The sequence below is a fragment of the Adiantum capillus-veneris genome, chromosome 5 (assembly GCF_014529385.1).
Source record: "Adiantum capillus-veneris isolate H3 chromosome 5, ASM1452938v2, whole genome shotgun sequence".
Taxonomy (NCBI): Eukaryota; Viridiplantae; Streptophyta; class Polypodiopsida; order Polypodiales; family Pteridaceae; genus Adiantum; species Adiantum capillus-veneris.
In genome coordinates, this window is record NC_140935.1 from 19,845,272 (window position 1) to 19,869,132 (window position 23,861).

The following is a 23,861-nucleotide window of genomic DNA, read 5'->3' on the forward strand; positions in this document are numbered from 1 at the left end:
CACCATTGTAAAACAGCATGCGTGCAAGAGTTTTCATCATCTTGCCCTCTTTATCGTTGCTATCATGCCATCATATATGGACGGGATGGCTGAGGTTGGGTCCGCAATATTGCGTTGAATGTTGTCGTCTTCTATGTTTTCAATGATGGGATCGTGTCAAAGAATGCATCTAACATCTGTTCCATCTCTACTTCTTGAAATGCCACATTAGGTATTGGTTAGGAGGACTCAGTCAATGCCTGCTCATTTGAAAATCGTCTTCTCTAGAATGAAGTTGGAGCAATATCTACTTGTGGACTTTGATCTATTGTCTCTGAACCATGGGGTCGATAACGTAGGTCTTGTAGTTGCTTTATCTAAAAGAGACCGTGATTTTGTATGTGTTGATCGCAGATTTTTAATTTTTGAAAGATCTGATGCTTGTAATGATCACAAGGACATGCCATCGTAGAGTCCATACTTTATCTACAAATGATGCAACAAATAATTAAAACACTCTAGTTGTTATAACAACACACTACTAACTACATGACAACCTCACATTCTCTAGCCAGGCCCGATCCCCGCACACCTCGGTCTAGAGGTGCACAGAGATTAGGACCCTAGGATAATAATCTCGTCTTTATTGGTCAATGACTGTATATTAAGGTTGTTGAAGTTTGTGTACGGTTTTGAAGTCCGATTGCGTTATTTTACTTCGTTTATCAATTTCCATTTTCATTTTGAAGTACACAAGGCGCTTTTGAAGTCCGATTGCGTTTTTTCAACTATTTGCCGCTAGCTCTATATAACCTCACATTCTCTAGCATGCCCGATCCTCGCACACCTCGGTCTAAAGGTGCACGGAGATTAGGACCACAGGGTCAATGACTATATATTAGTGTTTTTGAAGTCTGTGTGCGCTTTTGAAGTCCAATTGCGCTAGCGCTTTTCAAACCTATAAACTAAACCTAACCTATAACCCATAATCTAACCTAACTTAGCCTAACCTAACCTAACCTATAACCAAATTAAACATAACCTATAACCTCACCTATAACATAACCTAATCGAAGTCTGTTTGCGTTTTTTGAAGTCATTCTTGAAATCCGTTTGCGTTTTTTTACTTTTTGCCGCTAGCTCTAACCTAGCTTATAATCTAACTTAACCTATAACCTAAACCTAACCTAACATAGCAAGACATAACATAACCTATAACCTAACTTATAACCTATAACCTGACATATAACCTTAACCTAACATAACCAAAGTCTGTTTGCCTTTTTAGAAGTACACGAGTCATCTCTTCAAAGTCCGTTTGCATTTTTTCTACTATTAATTTGCCGCTAGCTCTAACCTAACCTATAATCTAACCTAACCTAACCTAACCTAACATAATCCTAAACCTAAACCTAACCTATAGGCTAACCTAACCAAAGTCCGTTTGTGTTTTTTGAAGTACACGAGTCACTTTTGAAGTCCGTTTGTGTTTTTTCTATTATTAATTTGCCGCTAGCTCTAACCTAGCCTATAATTTAACCTAACATATAACCTAAAGCTAACCTAACCTAACATAATCTATAACCTAACTTATAACCTAAACCTAACCTAACCGAAGTCCCTTTGCGGTTTTTAAAATACACTAGTCATCTTCGAAGTCCGTTTGCATTTTTTCTATTATTGATTTATTGCTAGCTCTAACGTAACCTATAATCTAGCCTAATTTGTAACATAAACCTAAACTTAACCTATAATCTAACCTAAACCTAACCTATAATCTAACAAATAACCTAACTTAATCGAAGTCAGTTTGAGTTTTTTGAAGTACACGAGTCATCTTCGAAGTCCGTTTGCATGCGTTTTTTTTACTATTAAATAGCCGCTAGCTCTAACCTAACATAACCTATAACCTACTTTAGTATAACCTATAACCAAACCTAACCTATAACCTAACATAATCGAAGTCCGTTTGCGTTTTTTCTACTATTTGTCGTTAGCTCTAACCTAACCTATAACCGACACAATCTTGCATGGTGAATGGTGTGTATTCTAATCCAACCATTGATGTCAAGGTATCTTAAATAGACATTCCTTTAATGAAACCTTGTTGGTGAGGAGTGATACCCTTATCCAGAGTGAGAGAGAGTCTTAGGGAAATTGACTTGGCAATAGTTTTGTAAGCTATATACTGACATCATGGTTATGGGACGCCAATGTTTCAATTGGGAGCATCATATTTTTTTCGTACCAAACCTATAGCCTAAACATTAGTTAACTTAACTTATAACATAATTTAAGCTTTTACGTATATACAACCTATAACCTAACCTTAACCTAATCTGTTGCCTAAACCTAATCTATAGTCTAGCTAAACTAGTCTATAACCTATAACTTAACCTAATCTATAAGCTAACTTAACATATAACCTAAACCTAATCTAACATAACCTATGACTTAACCTAGCCTAACGTATAATTAACTTAACTTATAACATATAACTTATATCCAAACCTAACCTATAACTTAAACTAAACCTAACCGGAACCTATAATTTAAACCTCATCAATCGCATAATTTCAAATATGACATAATTCAAAACGAAATTTCTTCAAAACGTAATTTCAAAACAAGATTTTTTCATAGCATAGTTTTGAAACAACATAATTCCAAAACAACATGATGAGATGCTAGAGTAATTTCATAACATAATTTCAAAATAAAATTACCCCAAATCATAATTTCACAACACAAACCATAATTTCAAAACAAATTTTTTCCAAAGCATTATTTCTAAGCAAAATGGCATAAAAACTTAAAGCATTGAAATTTTAAAGCATGAAATTTCATTTTGTCAATATACAAATTAATTTAATATGCATTAAAATTTTGAGCACTCACATGCGGCCTATTTGAGCAATAAAGGGTTTTGTAAACGTCCTTGAGCCTGCAAAAATGCACACACATTCACACACACAGACACTATGCAAAACCCTAAACCTACAAGCAAACTTGAAAAGAATCTCACCTTGGTGCTAGAGAGTAGTCCACAAGCAAGATTTTCACCTCCGGCAAGATGTTACGCACCAGATCTACAGTAGGTGAGGAGGAGGAGGGCAAAAGAAGCGGTGCAAAAACTAGAGAAATGCGCAGGGAAAGACCCGCGGGTTCGGTTTTTGCAGGGTTCATCGGTACATGCATCGGTTCAAGTGTCGAAAAACTCATCTATATAGGCATCAAAAGAGACATCAGTATATGCATCGGAAGAGACATCGGTATCTGCATCAGAAGTTCAAAAACTACTTTTTTTTAAAAAAAATCATCTCCCTCCATACTTACCTACACATATACCGATGCCAGCCATTGATGCTGGAGAGGGGGAATGGGGGAACACGCCCAGCACAAACAAACGGGCCTCTCTATAGCTCAGAGTATTCACAACACCCCTATCCTCTCAGAAAACACCTTCAAAGAAACACTTAACACTAGCAGACCAACGCCTGCTCCATTGCCACTGCTCACACACTCTACAACCCCACCACATGACGCACACCTGTTACCATGGCCTGTCTCCACCCTTACACACGCACACAACCACTCAATCTCACTCTCTCACTCAAAACACCATCGGTCCAGGGGGGCACACACTTCCACACAGCCGGCACCGAGGAGGGACATGAAAGCAGGAGAAAGAGAAAGGGGGAAGGGGAAACAACAGCACGGGAGGCAACTGTGGCTTGATTGCACTTCAAAAAACACATACACCGGCTTGCAATGCCATCACCATGGCCATTTTCAAGCAAAAGTTACAAAGGGGCTAGCTTGCTAGAGAACTCCACTTTACAGGCTTCAAACGGCACCTCCAAAGGCCAAGAAAAAGCCCCCAATTTGATTAATTTTTTACTTTTATAGGGGTTGGCTTTAATTTGAGAATTTACAATTTAATAGGTCCACCTGGCACCTTGAATTGGCATCTTTGGGAAAGAGGGCTCCGCTTTGCTTTATCTCTCTCTTCTTCACTCTTTGCACTTGGGGGGGGGGGGGGGGGGGGGCATTAGCGACGTCGCTATTGCCCCCTAGGCTTATTATTTTTTTATTTTTATCTTTTCATTTTTTACCCCTACTGGCCTCAACCTTACACTGCTCCATTTTTTACTTTGACTCTCCCTTTCCTCTATCTGACTCCTCTTTTTCCCTTGGCTTCCACTTTGTCCGGACATTCCCTAGCTTGGCCCATTTGGCCTTGCTCCTTTGGTCTTCCCCTTTGCCCTCTTACCTTTTGCATTTGCTTGGCCTGGACGCCCATGCCTTTCATAGTCCGGCCACTTGGCCTTGTCCATCTGGCTGCTCTCGGGCCTTATCTCTCTCTCCTTGGCTCGCCTACCCTGGCTGTGGGACCTTCCCCTTACCTGAGGGGGGGAGGCAATAGCGATGTCGCTATTGCTCTCCTCCTCCTCCTCCTCAAAAGTTTGGCCGCGGGACCATCCCCCCATTGGGACGCCACGTCACTATGTACAATGCCGGACTCCGCCACCGCTCCGGGGGCACGCCAACACATTCGCCAACTGTCGCCGCCAAAATAGGCCCACGGAGCGCCACAACAACGCCGCCAGCGCGCTCGCCATAGCTATGAGCTCAAGGAGCTCACGCCTTGTGATACTCTTAGGATGTGCTCGCCCCAGCTCTTATAGCCCGGACTTTTCATACACGTGCCCGCATGTGGGAATTTTACTCTGCCACGTGGCGGTCCCTGGGAGAGCCTCACTACAATGGCCGCCAAGGCCTTCAAAAACCATTCTTCTTCTTTTTTTAAAAAAACTAAAAAACTTCCCTTTTTTGCTTGCACTGGGTACTCTGCTATGCCACACTCAATTGGCCTATGCACCGTCTGTCAAACCCTACCGAAATCCACCGTGTTTATCTTCAAAATACCTGCCTCTGGTCCCACTTTGAGATTCCCAAGGTTGACATCCAAGGCCGTAAAAAATGCCAAAAGGCATCTGCCACTTTCCTCTCTGCTTTACCTCCCGACTTCGTCCTGCCACACCTATTTGATCGAGTGTCTGATTGAGGCACCGTTGATTTGTGCTAGCTCCACATGGTGAACACTTCCACCGAGAACCTTGGCGAGGCTAAAATGACGCCAGATGGCGCATTTCCCTATGCAATCAAATGAGCACACACCTGGCCCCCTCAAAATCTTCTAATGGCCATAACTTGCCATCCAGAGCTCCGATTCGCAATCCGAGAAGACAGGCATGCTCCACAACTCGAGCACTACACACATATACACTGACATCAGCCCAGGCTACCCGTCCCCAACTGCCCTGTCCGTCGGGGATCTGTTACATACTCTTTCTTTAAACTGCAATATCTTGAGCACCGGGGCTCCGTTTGACGAGCCGTCTGGACCGGCTTCTAGAGCACGTTGTCCTCTACATTCTAGAGCTTGGACTTAGCACTTCGGACATCTTGACCTACCATCCCAATTGGACCATTCCGCTGCACTTTTGGCCTAAAAAACCACATCAGGCATACTTTCCCGCTACCCTTTGGCTGCCAAGGGCCTTGGTGCCTACCCTATCCTTCTGCACTGCACTCGACTGCACCCTTTGCCTGGCATAGACCACTTGATAGCTTCGACCAACTTTAGTTGTACCATCATTGCCCAGCACCCTCGTCGAACATTTATGTTCGACCAAAAGCATATGTACAAACTTTAAAATTGGCACACCAAACTGATGATTAAAAGCATTGACAAAAGCACAACTATATGTACAGGCTTGTACAAAAGCTTCATCTTCTTTCTTTCGCACACTGCATGCTTTAGGTGGGTTGCCCACCCCCCTTGACTATAATCTGCTGCACTTCAGGTACTAAATCCCTCTCGAAATACAGTTTGAGCCACACACCATTCACCTTGTTTCTAAGAAGCTTGCCATTCGCTCTTACCAATTGATACGTCCCATTCGGAAAGGCCTTCTTCACTTTATATGGACCCGTCCACTTCTTCTTGAACTTCTTCTGGAATGTGAAATCCAGGTAGCTCTCATACTTCATGACCATGTCTCCTTCCTCTATCTTCTTGTCCGGCAGGTTCTGATTGAACTTGGCAATCCGCTTCTCTCTTTGCTTCACATAATAGTCTGCTGCAGCTTCTCTGTCCATCTGCAAAGCCTCCAAGCTGGCTATCCAATCCTGTAGAACTCCTTGTTGAGTGGCATTGACATGCCACATACCCTTTAAAGCACCTAGCTGTGCATGCACTGCTAACACAGCCTCCTTACCATAGACAAGCTCGAATGGGGTGAAATTTGTAGCCACCTTATAAGATGTTCTATATGCCCACAAACACTTCTCTAGATTTGCTTCCCACTCAGCTTCTTGCTTATACACATACTTTGTTAACATTTTGACAATTTGACCATTAGCACTCTCGACTAGACCATTGCATTGGGGGTGATAGGGTGAGGAAAACCTGTGCTGAATCTTTAACTTTTCCACTAATGAACTCATGAGCTTGCTTCTAAACCCCTGACCCCTATCAGAAACTAACACCCATGGAACACCAAAACGGCAACATATGTTATCAAACACAAACTGAGCCACAACATTAGCATTTACTTCTTTCACTGCTTTGGCCTCGACCCACCTGGTAAGGTAGTCAATGGCTACCACCACGTACTTCTTACCACTAGTAGACTTTGGGAGAGGGCCTATAGCATCGAGACCCCACTTCTCAAAGGCACTTTGTGCGATGATGACACCGTGTGACTCTGCTACCAGCCGTCTTTCACCTATAGTCCGACACTCGTGGCACGTCTTACACCAGTAATGCACGTCCTTTACAATGGAAGGCCACCAAAAGCCTGCTCTAAGCACTCGAAACAGAACCTGATCTTTGCCCTGATGTCCGCTCTCTTCATGGCATTGCTCTAGCACCATCCCTATCTCTTCTTTATACAGCACCCTTCTAAGCACTCCATCACGCCCGTAGTTCATGAGATCTTCACCTACCAGTGTGAATTTGCGGGCCTTTTGCACCACTCTTCTCTTTTGCAGCTTGGACAAATCCTCTGAACATTGCCCTGTACTCAAAAAGCCTTGAATCTCCTTTAGAGCCTCTCTACCTGCATAAGTGGCTGGGGCCACATATAGACCTACAACATGTACCTGTACTTTGCTACTAGCTAGTTGATCCGCCTCTTGATTCTGCTCTCTCCTCACATGCTTGAATTGGATTTCTTCAAAAGACTTCAACATCTTTTTGATGGAAAAGAACCAATGTTTCAAAGAATCGCGCTTTACCTGCCATTGGCCTAGTAGTTGCTTGATCACTAGCAATGCATCTCCCTTCACCACCAACCTTGAAATGCCGAACTCTATACACTGCTTTAAACCCAAATGCAGAGTGAGATACTCCGCCTCATTATTGGTGTGGACATCCTCCAGATCATATGCCTTCGAGAATATAGTTTTGCCATGTGGGTCATGTATCACCACACCTCCTCCTGGTTTTTGCACTACCCTTCGATATGCTCCATCGAACCACATAGTAAAAGCATCTTCCAAGTCGGTTTCCTCCTTGGCTTCATCTCGCACCACCCTCAGATAGGCCAGCAAATCGATAGCCTTACTGACAAGAATGTCTGCCAGGTGAGACCGACTCGTGTGATCCACCTTGAACTCGAACTCGAACTCCTGTAGCTCCAACACCCACTTCATAATCCTCCTTCCTGGCCTCAAATGTAGCACTACCTCTGGCAATAGATTATTAGCCGTCAACACAAAAAACTTACGCACAATCAAATGGACTTTGAACTTCCTGCAAGCGAAGACTAGAGCCATCACCCACTGCTCCGCCTCGGTGTAGGTAGCCTCTCCTGGGCTAATCACCCTGCTCTCGAAGTATATCGGCTTGTAGCTTCTCCCTACCTTTTGCAATAGAACCGCTCCAATAGCAACTGTGCCCACTGTCATAGACACATAGAAGTCGTCCTCTGGATTGGGAGGACACACCGCTGGAAACTGACACAAAATCTCTTTGACCCTATCAAAAGCCTCCTGAGCTTCCTCATCCCACTCATAGTCATGCACTTGCTGAGCCCTCTTTTGAAGAGGATGCACATATTGCGACAGCATCCAAAAGAAACGTGACAAATATTTCAACTTATGAACAAATGAAGCCAAACCTTGAGCATCTGATGGCGGCTCCATCAACACCAATGCCTTCACCTTTTCGGGATCCGCCTCTATACCGTTTTGCGACACCATATGACCTAACAGCTGCGCTCGAGGCTGTGCTAGCTTGCACTTTCTTGGGGTTCAACTGACCTCCTTCTTCATCAAGCCTTTGAAAGCATAATTGGAGCTTTGATAGGTGCTCTAACCTTGAACTGTAGCAGCCGATATCATCCATGAAGACCCTAATAAAACGGCCCAAGTATGGACCAAATACCCTTTTCATCCAACCTTGGAACGTGGCATATGCATTCACTAATCCAAATGGCATCCTGCGGTAAGCGAAACAATCCCATGGAGATATGAATGTGGTCTTCAGCTGGTCTTCAAGTGCAATCCCTATCTGAAAATACCCTGAAAAGCCATCCATAATCGAGTACCTCTCATGCCCAGCCACCCGGTTTAGGATTTCATCTTGAAACGGCAAGGGGTAGTGATTCCTCTTAGTCGCGGCATTCAATGGCTTGTAGTCGACACACACTCTCCATTTCCCATTCTTCTTAGGGGTTATGACCACTGGCGAGACCCACTCTGACTCCTTCACAGGATATATGATGCCTGCATCCAATAGCTTATTGATCTCCTGCCAAAGGGCTTCTTTTTGAATTTCTCCTAGTCTTCTCAGCTTCTGTGCTTTAGGCTTATGTCCCTCCTTAAGAACAATTTTGTGCTCCACCCCTTTTGCACCTCGCAAATGCTTGTACTCTGTCGCAAATAGATTTGGATATGACTCACACAGTTGAACATAGCCCTCCTTTTCCCCTTTGGTAAGGTCTTCACTTATCATACTCGAAACCTCCTCTATGCTTAAACCATGAGCTTGAGGCTGCATACCTTCTTCTTTAGGTGGAGAGTCGTCTATGGTGACTCCGAACAAGTCTGCATCTATCTTCAACATGTCATCCTCGCTCTCCTCTTCCTCTGTGCTAGTATAGCCTTCATCATAGCCCGTCTCGGTCTCGTACTCATAGCTCGTCGTGTCGCCCTCATCTTTAACTACCATAGGACGAGAACTGCTCTCCTTGGTCTTCAAATCAAGCACAATTTGCCTGCCTCTCTCTTTGTCAGGCAAAGTGAACACTTTGCTCTCCGAATCTTGCTTTGCACCTATTGCCAAAAGCCATGGCCTACCCAAAAGGATAGGGTAAGCATTATCCCCTGCTTTCATCACAAAGAAGTCAATTAGGCACTCTATGCCCATGACCTTGACCTTTACATCCTGCGCCACTCCCAAACACCTGGCTTTAGTATGGTTGGCCATCCTCATGCGCACATTTGACCTGACTACTGCCTTGACTCCTGTCTCTTTCATGGCTGCTTCCGTCATGACACAAACCTGCGCTCCACCGTCTATGTAGGCTTGTACCTGCATCCTCTTCTCTATAATCGCATCCACCAACGGAAGAACATCAATGGGGATACCTACCCTCAAAGCCATGTTTTGCACTGCTTGGATATTTCCCTTAGCTCTTGGCAGCCTGGTGCTAACACTTGTGGACCACTGCCTTCTTAGCTTTGGATTTAAGGCTAACAATTGACCAAACGTAATATTTGCCTTTTGATTCTGAACATCACTCACCAAATTGTACTCGGGATAGCCACGTCCTAGCTGGAAATCCGCTTGTTTGATTTTGTGACGCCTCCTTCTCTTGCTAGGTTCAGGTTGCTCTCTGCCTTCGTACACCTTCTCTTTACCCTTGCGAGCTCTAGTTTCCCGCTCTACCTCTGTCTCCCTCTCAACTCTTGCCCTCTTATTGGCCAAAATTTCGACATCCTGCTTGTCCACCCCTATGATGTTTACTCTTGGAACTTCACCTCCGTTTTGCGGAGCTGGTTGCACAGGATTCTCCACCGCTTACTCTCTTGGACCATTGTACTGCCCTTGACCTCGACCTCTACCAAAAAGCGGGTACATACCTCCTCTTTCTCTCTGCGGTTGAGGACAATCAGGCGCATAATGCCCTTCTTCTCCACAATTGTAACACCTACCAGGTAGTGGCCGTGCCCTGCCCCTTGCTCCTCTTGGTTGTCCTCTATCCATGACACTGAGCCGCAACTCCTGCATCTGCTCGGACAAATCTTGCACTGTGCGCACCCAATTTTGCGGCACAACAGCTACACCTCGAATTCCCTGATTTTCTTCATGTCCAGCTTCTCTCGAACTTTGCGATTGAACATGGGCCATCGTCTCGTAGCCTGACACGCCCTGCTCTATCTTCTTCTTTATCTTTCTGCTCTTCGACCGTGCAATGGCTACCGCACCATTATAATTCTCTGGGCTCTCGAAATCGACTTTCTCTCTCACCTTGGGATGTAGACACGCCATGAATTTGTCTAGCTTGAAGTAATCTCCATTAGCCAATTGCATGGCTGCCGCTAACTCTACCCAACACTCTTCAAAATGACCCAAAAACAAATTGAACTCTTCACTTACGTCTTGCTTAAGCATCTTCAGCTTTGCATCCACTTCGACTGGGGAAGTCTCCTTGTGAAAGTCGTGAAGAAACCTCGCCCATAGAGCCGGCCATGCTTGCTTCGGCTCACCTTCCAACGCGTCGTACCATGCTTTAGCTCTACTACGCATCACCAAAGGAAAAGTTTGCATTTTGCTATCCTCGTTCGGCATACGCAACGATAGCATATACAGCTCGAAATCTGACACCCACTCGTCAGGGCTCTCTTCTCCTGTGAAAATCGGTCTATACCTTCTACCTGCCATGACTTCCAACACAAAAAACCGTTTCTTTTTTACCAACTAGGAGCAATCAGTGTGCTCCTCAGTGGGGGCACCAGAAGATGGAGAGGGGGAATGGGGGAACAAGCCCAACACAAACAAACGGGCCTCTCTATAGCTCAGGGTATTCACAGCACCCCTATCCTCTCAGAAAACACCTTCAAAGAAACACTTAACACTAGCAGACCACCGCCTGCTCCATTGCTACTGCTCACACACTCTACAAACCCACCACACGATGCACACTTGTTACCATGGCCTGTCTCCACCCTTACACATGCACACAACCACTCAATCTCACTCTCTCACTCAAAACACTATCGGTCTGGGGGGGCACACACTTCCACACAGCCGGCACCGAGGAGGGACATGAAAGCAGGAGAAAGAGAAAGGGGGAAGGGGAAACAACAGCACGGGAGGCAACTGTGGCTTGATTGCACTTCAAAAAACACATACACCGGCTTGCAATGCCATCACCATGGCCATTTTCAAGCAAAAGTTACAAAGGGGCTAGCTTGCTAGAGAACTCCACTTTGCAGGCTTCAAATGGCACCTCCAAAGGCCAAGAAAAAAGCCCCCAATTTGATTAATTTTTGACTTTTATAGGGGTTGGCTTTAATTTGAGAATTTACAATTTAATAGGTCCACCTGGCACCTTGAATTGGCATCTTTTGGGAAAGAGGGCTCCGCTTTGCTTTATCTCTCTCTTCTTCACTCTTTGCACTTTGGGGGGGGGGGGGCATTAGCGACGTCGCTATTGCCCCCTAGGCTTATTATTTTTTTATTTTTATCTTTTCATTTTTTACCCCTATTGGCCTCAACCTTACACTGCTCCATTTTTTACTTTGACTCTCCCTTTCCTCTATCGGACTCCTCTTTTGCCCTTGGCATCCACTTTGTCCCGACATTCCCTAGCTTGGCCCATTTGGCCTTGCTCCTTTGGTCTTCCCCTTTGCCCTCTTACCTTTTGCATTTGCTTGGCCTGGACGCCCATGCCTTTCATAGTCCGGCCACTTGGCCTTGTCCATCTGGCTGCTCTCGGGCCTTATCTCTCTCGCCTTGGCTCGCCTACCCTGGCTGTGGGACCTTCCCCTTACCTGAGGGGGGGAGGCAATAGCGATGTCGCTATTGCTCTCCTCCTCCTCCTCAAAAGTTTGGCCGCTGGACCATCCCCCCATTGGGACGCCACGTCACTATGTACAATGTCGGACTCCACCGCCGCTCCGGGGGCGCGCCAACACATTCGCCAACTGCCGCCGCCAAAATCGGCCCGCGTAGCGCCACAACAGCGCCGCCAGCGCGCTCGCCATAGCTACGAGCTCAAGGAGCTCATGCCTTGTGATACTCTTAGGATGTGCTCGCCCCAGCTCTTATAGCCCGGACTTTGCATACACGTGCCCGCATGTGGGAATTTTACTCTGCCACGTGGCGGTCCCCGGGAGAGCCTCCCTACAATGGCCGCCAAGGCCTTCAAAAACCATTCTTCTTCTTTTTTTTTTTAAACTAAAAAACTTCCCTCTTTTGCTTGCACTGGGTACTCTGCTATGCCACACTCAATTGGCCTATGCACCGCCCGTCAAACCCTACCGAAATCCACCGTGTTTATCTTCAAAATACCTGCCTCTGGTCCCACTTTGAGATTCCCAAGGTTGACATCCGAGGCCGTAAAAAATGCCAAAAGGCATCTGCCACTTTCCTCTCTGCTTTACCTCCGACTTCGTCCTGCCACACCTATTTGACCGAGTGTCTGATTGAGGCACCGTTGATTTGTGCTAGCTCCACATGGTGAACACTTCCACCGAGAACCTTGGCGAGGCTAAAATGACGCCAGATGGCACATTTCCCTGTGCAGTCAAATGAGCACAGACCTGGCCCCCTCAAAATCTTCTAATGGCCATAACTTGCCATCCAGAGCTCCGATTCGCAATCCGAGAAGACAAGCATGCTCCACAACTCGAGCACTACACACATATACACTGACATCAGCCCGGGCTACCCGTCCCCAACTGCCCTGTCCGTCGGGGATCTGCTACACACTCTTTCTTTAAACTGCAATATCTTGAGCACCGGTGCTCCGTTTGACGAGCCGTCTGGATCGGCTTCTAGAGCACGCTGTCCTCTACATTCTAGAGCTTGGACTTGGCACTTTGGACATCTTGACCTGCCATCCCAACTGGACCATTCCGCTGCACTTTTGGCCTAAAAAACCACATCAGGCATACTTTCCCGCTACCCTTTGGCTGCCAAGGGCCTTGGTGCCTACCCTAGCCTGCTGCACTGCACTCGACTACACCCTTTGCCTAGCATAGACCACTTGATAGCTTCGACCAACTTTAGCTGTACCAACGCTGTTAATTTGGCGCCGGAATTGAAGTAACGTCTTGTAGTGGTTTTTGTCATAAAAACCTAATATCTACTTTTCCCAAATGATTTTCTCATATTAAACTGATCATTTAATATAGGAAAATACCAGGGGAAGTAAAGGTGAATATTGGAAAGGCTGCCGGACCAGTCTCAACAGGGGATCCAAAAGACGGGAATTTGGGATCCAGATGAGGATGGTCTGCTAAAGAGAAAATTACATCAATGGAGTTGCAAAGACCTCTAGGTTTAACCCCATCAAGACTTCCAAAGGCAAAAGTTCTAAATTTTTACTGTAAAAGTGCTTGGCTATGGGAACTGTTCTTAGTGACTAAAGTGTTGAATGCTAAAGTCAACAAAGTGGCTACATGGAAAGGACAGAAGAGTGGGCGAGTTGGGAAAGAGACAACAAGCTGGGAAAGAGACAGCACACACACACACACTCATCAGTTTACCCTTTCCACAAAGCAAATAGGACACATGTCAGGCATGCAAGAAAACCCCCAATTCTTGCATGAATCCTATTGGATGGACATGGAGGTGGACCAATGAGGGCTCAACTAGTGTAAACAAAATTTCTTATTTTATAAATGCTTAAAAAAACAGCCAATAAGTATTAGTCTCCCTAAAATACTATTGGACAATCAAAAGACCCAATGAGAATTAAGCAGTCCATAAATTTGCTTAATTCCTATTGGCCAGGAGACTAAAAGGTCCAATAGGAATTCAGATAATTAAATTAATTATCTGAGCTTTTACGAAAGGGGAAAAGGATGGACACTTGTCACAAGGCTCTTGACTGGGCCTCTCAAATGCTATTGGCTAAACTTTGCACATGCCAATAAGAAGCCAGCAAGAGTAAAAAGCTTGCTCAAATGCTATTGGCTAAGCTTTTCAAGGGCCAATAGGAAGCCAACATGAGTAAATTGCAATAAGGGTCGACCAAGATGAGAGAGAGGGCTGATTTGTGAAGGCATTATTCCACACACACTCACACAACTCATGTGTAGAGCAAGAAAGTCATCTCCTTCTCTAAGCTTTAATGGAAAGCTCATCTTCTTCTCCAAGTTTTGAGAATGGAAGCCTACACCAACAACTCTTGGATATGGAATGCAAATCCAACCAAGAGCCAAGCTTCAATGCCATGCTTCTCTCCTCTATTATCTAATTACTAAACTAAGCTAAGCTGCAAGAGTAATTAAGTGAGGAAATACTTCTTTCTAGTAAGAATACTCCTTCTTCCTCTTGATCTACTCTCATACCCCACTAGCTCTCACCATCTTCGAAGGTGTCTGAGGTCTTGGGTTTGAGACCAACAAGGAATTGATGTTACGTGTTATCACGTGTAAGTTTGGTGCATGAAGCTTCCATCTTCATTGCACCAATGAGTTTTTACCAAGGAACACAAAGAATTGTATTGTACAAAGTCTCTCTTAATGGGAGAAGCTATAATACAAATGCTTAATGGAGGGGGGACCGGTCCATGTAAATCCGGTCATCAATAGTTGTCAATTGTTCTATTTCTCTCCCTCTTTCAAGTATTGTTATGCTAAACTAATTAGGTGTTATGCTAATGTTTCTATCTCTAACCAAGCACTCTTCTATGCTCATTAAGAACTTACTCTTAATGAAATGCTCACTATGTTAAGTTATTTTCCGCTATTTACAAGCTTTTTAGGCCATTCAATGTTACAGGTTTTAGTAGGTCAATGTGAATTTGATGTTATTAACTCTCCCATGGGGTGTCAATAACATGAGTTTACCACTTCACACTTCACGTGAAGACGTGAATGAAATCCTTGCTTGAAGAGTGGATACAAAAACAAAAATTTGTGTCCAAAAACAACCATATGCTTGTCAATGTAGGAGCAAAGTTGACCACAACAAAACAGAATCACCATCTCAATCCAATGACCGCAAATACATCAAAAGAGTGTATGGCAATCAAGCCAAAACTATGGCGAGAAATGTAGAGAAAATCGGGCAAAGTCTCCCTTACAAAATGAGCAAAATCTTAATGCAAACTCTCAACCATAAACCTCATCCAAAATGCTGAAATGGCTCCACAATGTGCATACAATGGGAATCTGTACTCAACGTATATAAATGGAGTGACCACGCATAAACAGGCACCAAAAGAGTTGCAATCCGAATAATTGATCAATGCACTCAAAAGTGCTCGCCAAAATGCATGTACAATGGGCAACAACCATGCGTTATAACCATATACAAATCTGTCCACAAAGATCATAGATAAAGCACAAAATTGCTACCAAAGTGTCCTATGAAAACATGTGAAAGAAGCTCCACACGTGTACTTGAAAAATCGTGTCTCTCAAGAGACTGTTTTAATGGTGTGTGCACATGCCTCCGTGATTCCTTACCCAAGCTGCCCACCAAAAAATCCTCAAACCTCAAGTTCTCCATAAGTTGAAATTGCTTCTTTGACCTCAGAATTTATGCACCTACCGTGCTTCCAAAAGTGCATCAAACTCGCACATTGTGTGAAAATAGAAAACCTAGAATTTTTTGTTTACAGTTAGTCTGAGCTGAATATCAGCAATACGGTGAGGAATTTATAAAATGTTTCTCTTGCAAATTTGTAGACCACATCGGGGAATGATGGACATAATTTTCAGATCTGCATTGTATGAGGCGAAAAACAAATTTGAAAATAGTGCAGTTGTGCATACAATTCTTAGGGTAGCACCTTCACCCACACATTATCTTTCACATTGTCTTTTGAGCTTCCACAAGAGCATACATTACTCTCAGCTGAGCTCAAAAGCTCCCTTTGCATTCTCACAAAGCTTTCAAGCTTCCTAGATCTCTGCATCGTCGAGATCGAGTAAGCTATCGCCTCGAAACTTTTGACACCGTCGTGCTCTCCGCCATCGCCAAGACGTAGCTCTGATACCAATTGTGAGTGTGCAAATGCGGTGCTTGTGTGTGTGTGTGTGTGTGTGTGTGTGTGTGTGTGTGTGTGTGTGTGAGAGAGAGAGAGAGAGAGAGAGAGAGAGAGAGAGAGAGAGAGAGAGAGAGAGAGAGAAGGATGTGGGTGGAGCAACTCACCACAATATGTGAGAGAGAGCGTGTGTACAAGTGATGGGTGGTCGGATGCCTGTGGCACATTCGATCGGGGTAATAGGCACACCACCTTGATTGCAAAAATTATGAAAGAGCTCTATTGCTTGAGTACTGATCCTTCCCAAGGTGATGTAAAGGAAATTCGAAAATCCTAAGATGGTGAAGATGGAGGCCAATCATTCTAGCTTTGTATGAGCCTTCTAGATTATTTGTAACCTTGAACTATATTGCTGCTCTTGGTAGCCACTCTTGATCGTTTCCACGTACTTTGGCTAACTTTCTTCTTTTGGTCAAAATAGCCCCTATCCTTCCTTAGGGGTATTTGTACCTTCTCTTTTTTTCTTTTGATCAATTCAGTGTTTTGTCAAAAAAATAAAAAATAATACAAGTGTGAACCAAGAAAGCGACGAAGATGACAAGTTATTGGTCCGGTATCCCTAAGTGGAAGCGAGGTCTACGTAGCAAGACCTAACTTTAGTATGGGGGCAACATAGTCGATTGAAGAGTCCAATGCTAAAACAAAACCGGCCTCTTGGGCATCTTTACTAAGGGCAAAGTAGCTAGACAATTGGGATCTACACCAAAATCTATAATATTCGTCCAAATTTATAACTAAAATACCAAACTTTTGACCTTGAAAACCAAGGTCCAATGGATTTATAGTCAAGATTTTCAATTTCAATCGGGAAATTTACATTGCAAACTGAGGGCGTTTACAGACTGCCGCCATGCCTGCCCGTCATTTTTGGGGGTGGGCAGGCACGCGTTACAGACTAAGTGCTCTTCATTTCAAAAACGCGAGGGAGGTGTCAGCTCCACCCCTTACACTATTGGTTTGACGCATGCGCCTCGCTGAGTTGTCAGCAGTTCGATGCCCGCCCATCCTTGGACAGCAGGGGGTCGAGGCTGTCTAAAACTATGTCTAGCGTCACTTTTTCGGAACCAATAGTTTTATGCCAACTGAGCTCCACGTTTGCGTGCCCAATTTTTGGCAGCCAGTGTGTAAACAGCCTGAGGTATGCTAGCATTGGAGAGGTCTCCTAATATGTGGTTCAACATGAGCTCATGGAGCACCATTTGTAAAGAAAGAAAGCAAGTGCCAAGAGGCTAAGGCTAGGTGACTTTGAGTGTGTCCCGTGTGTAAGGTCCAGACTCCATAGTGGAGCGTGGGGTTTGGTAGCAAATTTGAAAGTGGCTAATAAACCAGGCAAAATGCGGCCTTGCCTCGGAAGGGAGTAGGCACATGCCTCATTAATGACACCAAGCTCTCTCTTCAAATGTGCATGAGAGAGAAGAGAGAGAGAGAGGGAAGCCGCTTCACTCACGATCGGCTAATAAATGTGCTGAGTGCTCCCATTGCCGCTTGTGTTGAGAGAGAGAGAGAGAGAGAGAGATCATGGCATGCATGGAGCAGCATGATGCATTCTTTCCAATAATTCAATCAAAATGAATTCGGCTATTTACCCACCCACCAACCGCAGAAATTGAAATTCAATAAATTTTTGTTGTTGAGTATATTGTATATCTGCATGCATGGGTGAGCGCGATGGACCATATGACTGCATCTGACTCCATCTCTCCATTTTCCATGGTTCATCTCACTCCATGTCTCCATTTCTATGGTCCATGGAGAAGAGATAATGTAATTTTAAATTGAAAAGACTCTGAGAGTGTATAGGCTATATAGCCATTAACTGACCTCCCCATTATTATTGTCCATTGGGAAGTGAAGAATATGACACACACACACAGCTTTTTCTTCGCAGATATAGGTGCCATTGTGATAAACCCAGCTGAGCTGCTGAAAAAGCGTTGAATCTTGAACCCTGGGGCCACAACCAAGGAGCTTTTGCTGTGTGTATGCATACTCCCACAGGTTCGTCACCCACATGCGCGCGCACACACTCACGGTGACCCATAAGAGAATGTGGTCATGATTCTAATGTGATGTGTGTTGATTGCAGCCTTATAGTGCCCACTCCTCTGCTAAGCTAAAAGTACCCACATTGAGTCTAGGGTATCCTCCACCAGCACACTAACCTCTCAGAAGAGCCTTGCTGCAGCCTGATTCTTTCAAACCTCTGCATTGCAATTTGAGCAAGGCTTCTCTTGCATTGTTAGAGCTGGTCCTGACAGCCTTGGATTTTGAGGTGCATTTCATGTGCCCCCCTGTGCCAGGAGACTGAATTCGTGCATTCTGACGATGGCAGCGGCGAGCTTCTGTTCCCGGGTTTGGATGTTCACTTTCTGGTGCATTGCGGCCTCTTGTCTGTCCCATGTGCAGGCTCAACTAAACAGGGGGTTCTATAGCTCTAGCTGCCCAAATGTGGAAAACATTGTACGTAGCGGACTCCGTGGCATTGTCGCCCGTGATCCCACGGCCCGTGCTTCTATGATTCGCTTAGCCTTCCACGACTGCCAAGTCTTTGTGAGTTTTTTTTGTGGCAGTATGTTGCAAATACTTTGCTTGAAAGCTCATTGCCAATAGCCATGGAGCCAATAGCAAGCAGTTCCTACTGTGTATATGCTTGTATGTGTGTGTGTGCATGGAGTCAATAGCAAGCAGTTCCTACTATGTGTATGCTTGTATATGTGTGCACATGGAGTCAACATAGAGTATTTTCTACATGTCTATGCTTGTGTGTATACATGTGTGTGCATGGGATCATTAGCAAGCATATTTATGCTTGTATGTGTATGTGTGCATTTATGTTGTCCTATGTGTGTATGAGTGTGTTGTCTGTCTATGCAGATTCTAACATATTGATTTGCCTTTGTGCACCCAGGGCTGTGATGCCTCTATTCTGCTCAAGACTGGGCCAGATGGGACAAGTGAAATGCAGTCAGGAGGAAACTTGGGAGTGAGAAGGCTGGACATAATCGACACTCTCAAGGCTCGAGTTGAGGCTTCATGTCCGGAGACGGTGTCTTGTGCAGATATTATAGCAATGGCGGCGCGGGATGCGATAGCGTTCAGCGGAGGCCCCAACATCCCCATCGGTCTGGGCCGTTTTGACGGTTTTCAGGCCAGTGAAGCTGCTGCAACCTCTGCATTGCCACCTGCTACAATCAGTGTTGATAACATGCTCAGCCTCTTTGGAGGGATGGGGATGAGCACAGCTGAGAGTGTGGCCATTCTTGGTGTGTCACTCCTCTTCTGACTATTCCATTTTTCTTCTGTGTTTGAAGTTGCAACTTGTTTTGGCATATATAAGGATGCAGTCTCGCTGAAGCGTATGTATCAGCTACATATAACTGGTGCAATAATGCTAAAATCGGCATAGTTGCAAAAGACTTGCATAGTTACATAAAAGACAAACAACTGATGCCCATATGATCATGCATGACGCATAAGCAACTGATTATTACTTTTCATGTGATCATTGCTATAGAGGGGGAGATGGTATTTTGTAGGATTTGATTGACAAGATATTTTGTTACAAGCTAGACTCACACACATGTGAACAACGGAGGGAGTGACTTGCCCATTTCTATTTGCACCCTTCCGAGGTGCAATTAGTGGAGGGAGAGAGGGTAATCCATAACGGTAATCCCCCCTCTGTGTGGGCATCACCTAAGGCCCTATCAAAACATGACTCTTGGAAGCAATTCCTGATAGTTGGATAAAGCTTCTTGATCAGTGCCAAAAGGAGAGTTAATGATGACAAACCATTTTTCTTCTTTCCTTTCCTTGTAAGAGAGTAGTTCTAAGGATGTGGTACGTCACTCGAAGCACAGCTACTGATTAGATATAACTGATGCACCTATGCCAAACATCAGTTAGCTGCAAAAGACTCGCATAGTTACTCAAAAAACAAATAACTAATTCTCGTGTGACCATGCGGGAGACACAATCATCCTTAAAAGTAATTAAGTGTGGGTACCATGCTGACAATTGTTTTCCTGTTTCTTTAAGGAGGGACATTGAATAGTGGGTGCTTGTGACCATGCCTGAGGCATAGTTATTTGATATCCATCTTTGCGTGACCGCTGCCTAAAATGAAGATAACATTACTCTTCGCATGCCTCTACAATGTACAGGTTCCTCTCAAAGGAGGTGCCACCTTGCCAAGGGGGTATCATTGCCACCAGATTTACATGCTTTTATAGACTTAGGCTAGGCTTGTTGCTATACCACATGGGTGTCCACTAATGGTCTTTTTTTCATGCTCGAAAGCTCATGCATAACAACTTGAGTGGCTCTATACATCTTGGGTTGTTTTATCCCATTGGGTAGATTTACATGCTTTTCAGACTCAGCCCGCTACAAAATGCGGTCAAGGGTTTATTCACATGGGTTTAGTTTTTAGCTTAGTTCTAACAAATAGGTCTTGTGTTAGAACATGTGACACATTATTGCTAGGTGTGTCCTAAATCTATTCCCCTGTACCTGTTAAGCTCTTGAAAGTGAAGGCAACCTAAATGGCTAAAGGATACTGGCCCTTTTCCCAAGAAGGGTTTAACCCTTACTGACAGATAGGCGTCGGCATCACTTCTTCCTGAGTGATATTGTGATCTTGGTGGTTGGCTTTCTTCTCAAAGCTAAGGGCACATCTGCACGGGCTTTGTTCAACCCCAACATGCTCACATCAGCAAACTTGCCTCCATTTTTCAACTGTGGATTTTGGCAGAGTATCCTGTCTTCCACCCCTGTTTTTTGAAATGCAGCCCAATCCAGGCATGACGAACATTGCTTGCTGTTAATTATGTTGAGCCAAGATATTTGACGAGAGGCGGGGTCTCTGCCGTACTGTGTAAAACTGCTCTAACACTATGTCAAGATGCAAGGAACAAGAGGAGATTATGTGTGGTGATAATTGTCTCTTTTGAAGCATCATCTTTGGTAGTTTTTTTGAAACAGAGTAAGTTCCTTGGGTCTATTTCAAGCTTCGAATTTTGCTTTTATCTTCTACCTACAGCAACTGATGCAAGAGCCTGATTTTTGTATGCCAGGCTCGCACACAATGGGAGTAGCACATTGTGCCAATTTTGCAAACAGGCTGTATCCTGCGAGGGATCGAAACCTGAGGTTGATTTTTGCGAACTCGCTCAAGGCACGCTGCCCAAGAATCTTCCCGAGCAATGCATTTGCGGCATTGGACACGTCCAACTTCCGGTTCGACAATGCGTACTTCCGCAACGTGCTCAATGGGCGTGGTCTGCTCTCGATTGACTCCGAGCTGGGCCTTCACCCGGTAACTGGTCCGATCGTGGCGAATTTTGCCAGCAATCCGTCTGCCTTCTTCAACTTCTTCAGCTCGGCTTTCATCAAGCTCACCAGCAGCAATGTGCTCTCCTCCAGCCAGGGCGAAGTGCGTCTGCGGTGCGGCAGCTCCAATTAATGAGAGCTCCCTTCCTCTGATTTGTATTTTGGCCCCCTTCATGCTATCTCTCTCTCTCTCTCACTCACTCACTCTCTCTCTACTCTTCTCCCCCATTTGAAAGTGTTGCATCCCTCCATTATTTTTGCAACTACATAACTTTATAAATTGCAATTGGTACTCCCTTGTCTGACTCATTGTTTTGTCACTTTTTGTTGAGGCGTGCTATATAATGTAGGCTCAGTAAAAGTCTTTTTTTTTTGCTTTATCTGGTCTGACAAAAATCACATCGCAACTTGCAAGGGCCATGGGTTGGGGGGGGGGGGGGGGGGGGAGTTTTTACTTCTCTCAGCTCTTAAAGGACCCATTGTTGGTTACCATTCACTATGGCCTAGCCTACATAAGGCTATTGAGAAGAATTTCATAATAAGAGGTTCTTTGAGAGAGAAAAATAGGAAGTGACACTAGTATTTAGAACATGTGATATCATGTTTTTTTTAGAAAAAAAAGGGTAACAAATGACTCCAAAAGCATAAAATATAATTGATTGAAAAACGCTTGGAAGCTTGTACGAAATTGAAAAAAAGCAAAAGTGAAAAGAGGATGGGAAAGATTGTGTTTGACAGAATACTCAATGCCCTGCTTTAAAGAGAGGTAAACACATGGCAACACCCTCTCACAAGAGGCTAAAAGAAATAATAATAAGAAAGTTGTATTATTAGCTTGCCATGTGGCACTGATCCGCAAGCTTCATCCAATGCTCCAGAGATGCACCCAAAATCCATCCCTTTGCTAAGGACTACTTATGTAGTCCCAAAAGTAAAGATCTGAAGAAAGAGAAAATTTCAAGCACAAGATCCGTTTACATTTTTGTGAGCGAAAGCTCCAGATAAAAACTCTGAAAGCCTTGATGATGTCCATAGCAAACGATAAATGGGGAAAGAAAAGGTCACTTGAGTGGGATGGATAAAAAAAACAGAATTCTTCAGGAGAACCTTGAAATCTTGCTAATGCAAATTAGCGGATAGTGCTCTCTTATAGGAATAGATCTATGTTGGCTTCAAAAATTAGTGAACAGGAATCTTTCAATGGAATAGATGGATGTTAACTTGTAAAAAGGGTCGACCAAGCTGATTCCCAAATTCCCAAATTAATTTGTTGCTCCCTCTTAAGACACTAGTAATCTATTTCAATGATGATAATAGCTTACAAGATCATTACGAAGATTATTTATGACAACATTCTAGCAACAATGATCGACAATGGGTATGCTAATTTCATCCGGAAAGAAAATATCCTCTTTCAACCTGGCCTAGACAAGGCTTATGACAATATCTCGTGGTCATACATTGTTGATGTTATGTAGGCAATGGGCTTTGGATTTTTGACAATTGAGATCCGTTTTTGAGTTGTCACAAATTATCTCGCATAAGAAAGGCAATGTATATCTGAAAACAATGAAGCAATTCATCTCCAAAGCCTACACCAATTGAAATGTTAGTTTTAGCATCTTGTATTGATAGACAATTAGTCTTCTTATGAAATGCTGCAAATTTTTTAATCTTCGGAGATATTTAATCTCACAACCAGGGGTATTTTGGGAATTTTGGAAAATTTAGAGGACATTTTTGGACTTTATGACAAAATATTGGGGGTAACTTAGAATTTCTGAAATTTGAGGGGTATTTTGGGATTTTCCACAAATTAGAGGGGTATTTTGGTACCTCTGTGAGCAATAGCGCGGGGAGCTACTTTCTTTCTCACTCCAACCTCTCTTCTTTTTTCCCCCTTTAACTTGAGCTTTCCTTTTGCTTATTCACAGTTCTAGCCACCGTTTCCTTTTGGATTCATAACCAAGGAAGTATTCTAGCATTCGATTCCCACGCCGTCGTTACTCGCAACCACACACATTTTCCAGGTTCCCATTCGTCTCTACCATACCGAAATCATCTTGCTGATTACAAATACCGAGGACTTTACCGAATTCCGACCATCTTACGCCCTTGAACAATGATCCATAAAGCTAGAAAAAAACAACCGATTCACCTCCGTCGCGATCGTCTGCCACCTTGAACTGGGCGTATCTCAGTGCCCATGACTTTGATCGATGAACCGCAAATTTTGGTTGACTCTTCACATTG

General features: G+C 44.2%; 1 protein-coding gene across 1 annotated transcript; it reads left to right on the forward strand.

Annotated features, from left to right (window-relative positions):
- Positions 1 to 18,132: 18,132 nt before the first annotated feature.
- Positions 18,133 to 21,915, forward strand: LOC147456966 (peroxidase 29-like). The gene is made up of 4 exons (XM_086512030.1): positions 18,133 to 18,275; positions 18,364 to 18,827; positions 19,186 to 19,540; positions 21,353 to 21,915. Exons 2-4 carry the CDS (start codon positions 18,603 to 18,605, stop codon positions 21,739 to 21,741), a joined length of 969 nt encoding a protein of 322 aa, XP_086368156.1. The 5' UTR covers positions 18,133 to 18,275; positions 18,364 to 18,602; the 3' UTR covers positions 21,742 to 21,915.
- The last annotated feature ends 1,946 nt before the right edge of the window (positions 21,916 to 23,861 follow it).